The 4588-nt window shown below is 34.8% G+C and overlaps 1 protein-coding gene across 1 annotated transcript; it reads right to left on the bottom strand.

Moving 5' to 3' along the window:
- Positions 1 to 244: 244 nt before the first annotated feature.
- On the bottom strand, positions 245 to 2247 carry LOC129909076 (fork head domain-containing protein crocodile). Its single transcript, XM_055986025.1, has one exon. It carries the CDS (start codon positions 1816 to 1818, stop codon positions 439 to 441), a length of 1380 nt encoding a protein of 459 aa, XP_055842000.1. The 5' UTR covers positions 1819 to 2247; the 3' UTR covers positions 245 to 438.
- Between the last annotated feature and the right edge of the window lie 2341 nt (positions 2248 to 4588).

Below are 4588 nucleotides of genomic sequence, written 5' to 3' on the forward strand. Positions count from 1 at the left end.
TAAATTTCGTTTACAGTTATTATTATTATTTTAATTTATTTTAATTTTACATAGTGCCGGGTCTATACATTAAATATATTTAAATACATCACAAAATGCGTTTCATTTTTATAAATCTATAGACATACCAATAGTCAAAGAACGCGTTATAATACTATTATTTTTTTTTTTTTGTTCTAATTATTCGCAAAGTTTTTTTTATTTTTTTATATTATATATCTCTTTCATCCAATATATTGCCTTTTTCGAATAAAATAAAAAAAATTTATTAAAAATTATAAAAATAAAAATTTAATTTATCATTTACAACATAACTTAACTTCTCATTTTTATTTATTTACAAACTTATTTATATCAATAAAAAAAATATGTAAAAACATTTATTTTTTGTACACAAATTAAAAAAAAAATAAATTTAACCTACAAGATCGTCATCATCTAGACGCCATATTTGATCCCATAATCTTGATAATGGGGTCGATAATGTGTCAAATTGCTAAGGTTACTCAAATTACTCAGATTACCCGCATGCAAATGATGATGGTGATGATTTAACGCCGCCGCATGATGATGCGAATGATGGCCGCCAATAGTGACCGCTGCTGGGGGACTAGCTGACTGAATGCTGCCATTTGGACTGCCCGTATCCACTTGGCAGGATTGATTATGTTCAAAGACCATATCACGAAAGCCGACGGAGGTGGTTATTGTGGGACTTGTGGTCGCAGCAATTACCGCCGCTACCGAAGACGCATGGTTATTGCTAGCTGATGAAATGGGATTTGTATTGGTGTTGTTATTGTTGTTGCTGCTGCTATTATTGTTGTTGTTGTTTGTGTGATTTAGGACGGATTCAGGTGGCGTTTCGGGCGTATACCAGCCGCCATGCGGATGATGATGATGTGGATTACTGTGATGTGGATGGTGATGGTGTGGGTGACGGAGTTGACCACCGGCAACTGCGGCCGTCGCGGCAAGGTTCTCTTCATTCAGGTGGTACGGATAGGTGGTGTGGTGGATTCTTGGATTGTAGACATTCATCAGTGAGTCAACACTGAAACCGTGTTCCATGGAGGTTCCCAGATTGAGATTCATTTGCTGGGCGAGACTATCATGGCAGGAACTTAGCATTGCTGCTGTGCCTACAGAAAGGTGACCGTCCTTCGATAAACATCCAGTAGCCATGTCCATTAGCGGTTCTTTCTTGAATTGGGCGTGCTTCATGTCAAGAATTCCATTTGGCATAAGTTTCAAAGGTTTAATGTCAGCTAGTTTCTCATTCATCATAGCTTGGCGTTTCATTGCTTCCTCCTTCTCCCGGAGGACATCCTTCTTCTTGAAGCGACGTCTACGTCGAAGGAATGATCCGTTATCAAACATGTTATAAGAGTCCGGGTCTAATGTCCAGTAGCTTCCTTTACCCGGCTTTTTGTCATCCCTCGCAACTTTAACAAAACACTCATTTAGACTCAAGTTGTGCCGGATAGAGTTCTGCCATCCTTGTTTGTTGTCCCGGTAATACGGGAACCGTTCCATAATGTATTGATAGATCCCGTTTAGAGTGACTTTTTTGTCAGCAGAATTCTGAATTGCCATAGCTATTAAAGCGATATAAGAATATGGTGGTTTGACAATTTCCTTGTTTTGATGAGGTCCACCGAGCGAATATGCCGACGCTGGATAAGAGTAACGGGAATATTGGTCATAAGCGTAATGGGCAGCAGCGGCAGGGGTCATACCTGGACCGGCTGAAGGGTAGCCTGCTGTTTGGGCATAATGCCGCGAAAAAGAGTTCTGATCGGTGAAAAGGGTATGCATTTTAATCGTTTTTTAGGCCTTTTGTACTAAAAAATGTACTAAATTTGTACTAAAAAGCTATTTCACTACACAATTCACAGATTTTTGTGGAAATTATCACACAAAATTCTATTTCACTTTATTGGAAAGCTTTAAAATTTCATAATCATGCTCGAAATATTGAAAAAAAACTAACTGTAAATCCTTTTTGAAAAAAAAAATAGAGATGAATGACACAGGTGCTAAAATAACTTCTGGCGGCAAAATATAAGATATAGGTTGGGTCTGTGTTATTTTTTTAAATATTTATTTTTTACACCTCGTTTAGAATGATAATATTATTTTATTTTTCCAACGGTAATCGAGCTCTAGACAACAACACATACAAAATACACGCACGAGATATGATTTTTTGGATGGATACACTTCCATCCGCTTCGGACAGTCACACGTCTGATACTGAATCTGTATCTGAAATAACATTCACCTCGACACGATCCCACAAAAATCACTTCAGACTTGTTTTCATTTCCTCCTCCTCCTCTTGCGCGGATAATGGGGGATGCAGGCAGAGGCAATTTCATCTCTCAGATATACATGAATGAAATGTACAGATACGTGTTAGGTACAGATAGAAAATTTTCGTCTTCGGATGGTTTACGGATGATGATGGGCCATACTATGGCAGCCAGTCAGGCAGTTTTTGTTATTTCTGTGGGTTTTTTTTTGTTTTTATTGTTGTTTGTGATTGTGTTGGTTGGACACACACATACACATTGAAATCCTCCATTATTAATTGTATGTATGTGAGTTGTGCTTACAAAAAAAGACCCCTGCTCTAGAATCGTATTTCGATTGTATGAGTGTAAATTCGGAGCGATGTGCTGAATACCCGCCTTCTTGGACGGAGTTGGTTAAAATTTGTAAGCACACATACATTTTGATAGTAGATGTGTGTATCTAATGAATGAAACAAGGTGCAGGGTAAATATACACATTGTTATGGATAAATATTATCCTGGAAAATTGAACGCATTTTCTTTTGACGTCGTAGTCAATTGTCGTCCAAGTTCTTATACCTATTATGGAGAGAATGTCCTTGCATTTTACACACGCACATGGGGGTGGTTTGAAGTGTGTTTTCATTGGAAGGCATTAGCCATTCAAATTATAAACGAGATGTGTGTAAGAGTTGAAAGGACCTTGATGTTGATGTGAGAGAGAGAGATGGCATTTGCACTTAATCCTTTTGCCAAGCTAAAGGAATTCCTTCGAAAATAAAGATGGTTGAGAGTTGCTGAAGATGAAAAGAGATGGGAAATTGTTATTGTTGGATTGGATAAGCAATTGGAAGATAAATATTTTTTTTGGGCTTCAAATGAAGGGAGAAGGGAGTAGGTAAAAATTTGGTTAGTAAGAGAAGAGCATAGGAAGGTAAAGTATTAGAAGGTATTTTGTCAGGAATTTATTTATTTATTTATTTTATTTTTTCTTTACTTTTTGTCAACTAATTGGGCTTGGTTAATATGTTTAAGGTGTAAACACGGTTAAACTAAATATTAGCTTAATAAGTGAGCAGCTCAGGGCCTTGATATTATGGAAGAAATAATATTTTTTTTTAAGTTGAGTTGAGAATGGGAAAATATAGATATGTATTTGTATGTATCTAATCATAGAAAACAAATAGATGGATGATTAATATTTTTTAGTAAGTACCTACCTACTCAACTATTCGTAGTTTCCGTTATGCTTACTTTAAGATATTTAGATCTAACACCTACAGCTCATTTTTACGATTCTTAATTCCACTTTACCTATTGTAGTATAATAATGTGTCAAGTCCATTTAAAATTTGTGCATTATTTTGAAGTTTTTTTCTCAGGAACTAAATGTTTCTCAGATAAATAGGTCTATGTCTACAGAATTTGTTTCTGTCATTCGATATAAAACGAAACCCTTAATTTTTCAGGCCTCTTTAGAGAAGTGGACTTGACCCATTATTACTTTGAACGCCTCATAATATGTAGATATGTAAACAGTTATTAAATGGTCGGCTTTCAAGTTCAAAAGGGTTCTACTCCTTTAATGTCTAAAATGCCAAATTTTTAATAACGACAGTAATAAATATTCAGCAGAAGAAGAAAAAAAAAAAACAATTTATAATAATTTTTGGCAATTTCACTTAAATAATACTCGCAATCCTTTGAATAACAGAACGATAGTTGTGCTGAATAGGGATTTCCATTTACAAGTAATTAATTCGAACACATTAAGCTTTATATCCACCTATTGGATATATGTATTCAAAATATTCAAAAATGCAACGCATGCATTCCTATAAATTTGACACAATTTAACCTATTAAAATTAAAGAGCGCACTTTAATGTATTATTTATCTGTAACTCAATTTACACTGTCGTCATCGCAAGCATATTTGAAAACGATAAAAAAGTTTGGTCTTTACCGAGGCGTACAGTCAAATTAGTGTTTTTACAAGACAAAAATCTCACCAGATTGAAAATTGATAAAGATCTTTGACCACTTCATATAAAATAAAACAGTTTCGGAAAGACCTATTAATCCCATCTACTTCAAACGCTATTCAAGGTTAAATATCATTAATATCAGTGGTGGAAGTCATCAAAAGTAGCTTTAAAAGCTTAGGTAATTCTGTACAAACAAATTATGTATTTTTTTTTTTACTTTCAATTGCTTACAAGATTTCTATTTAAAAAAATGTAAATGTAGAAATGTGTATTACCTACTTCTAAACAGTAAAGTTGCTCCGGA

The sequence above is a fragment of the Episyrphus balteatus genome, chromosome 2 (assembly GCF_945859705.1).
Source record: "Episyrphus balteatus chromosome 2, idEpiBalt1.1, whole genome shotgun sequence".
Lineage (NCBI taxonomy): Eukaryota > Metazoa > Arthropoda > Insecta > Diptera > Syrphidae > Episyrphus > Episyrphus balteatus.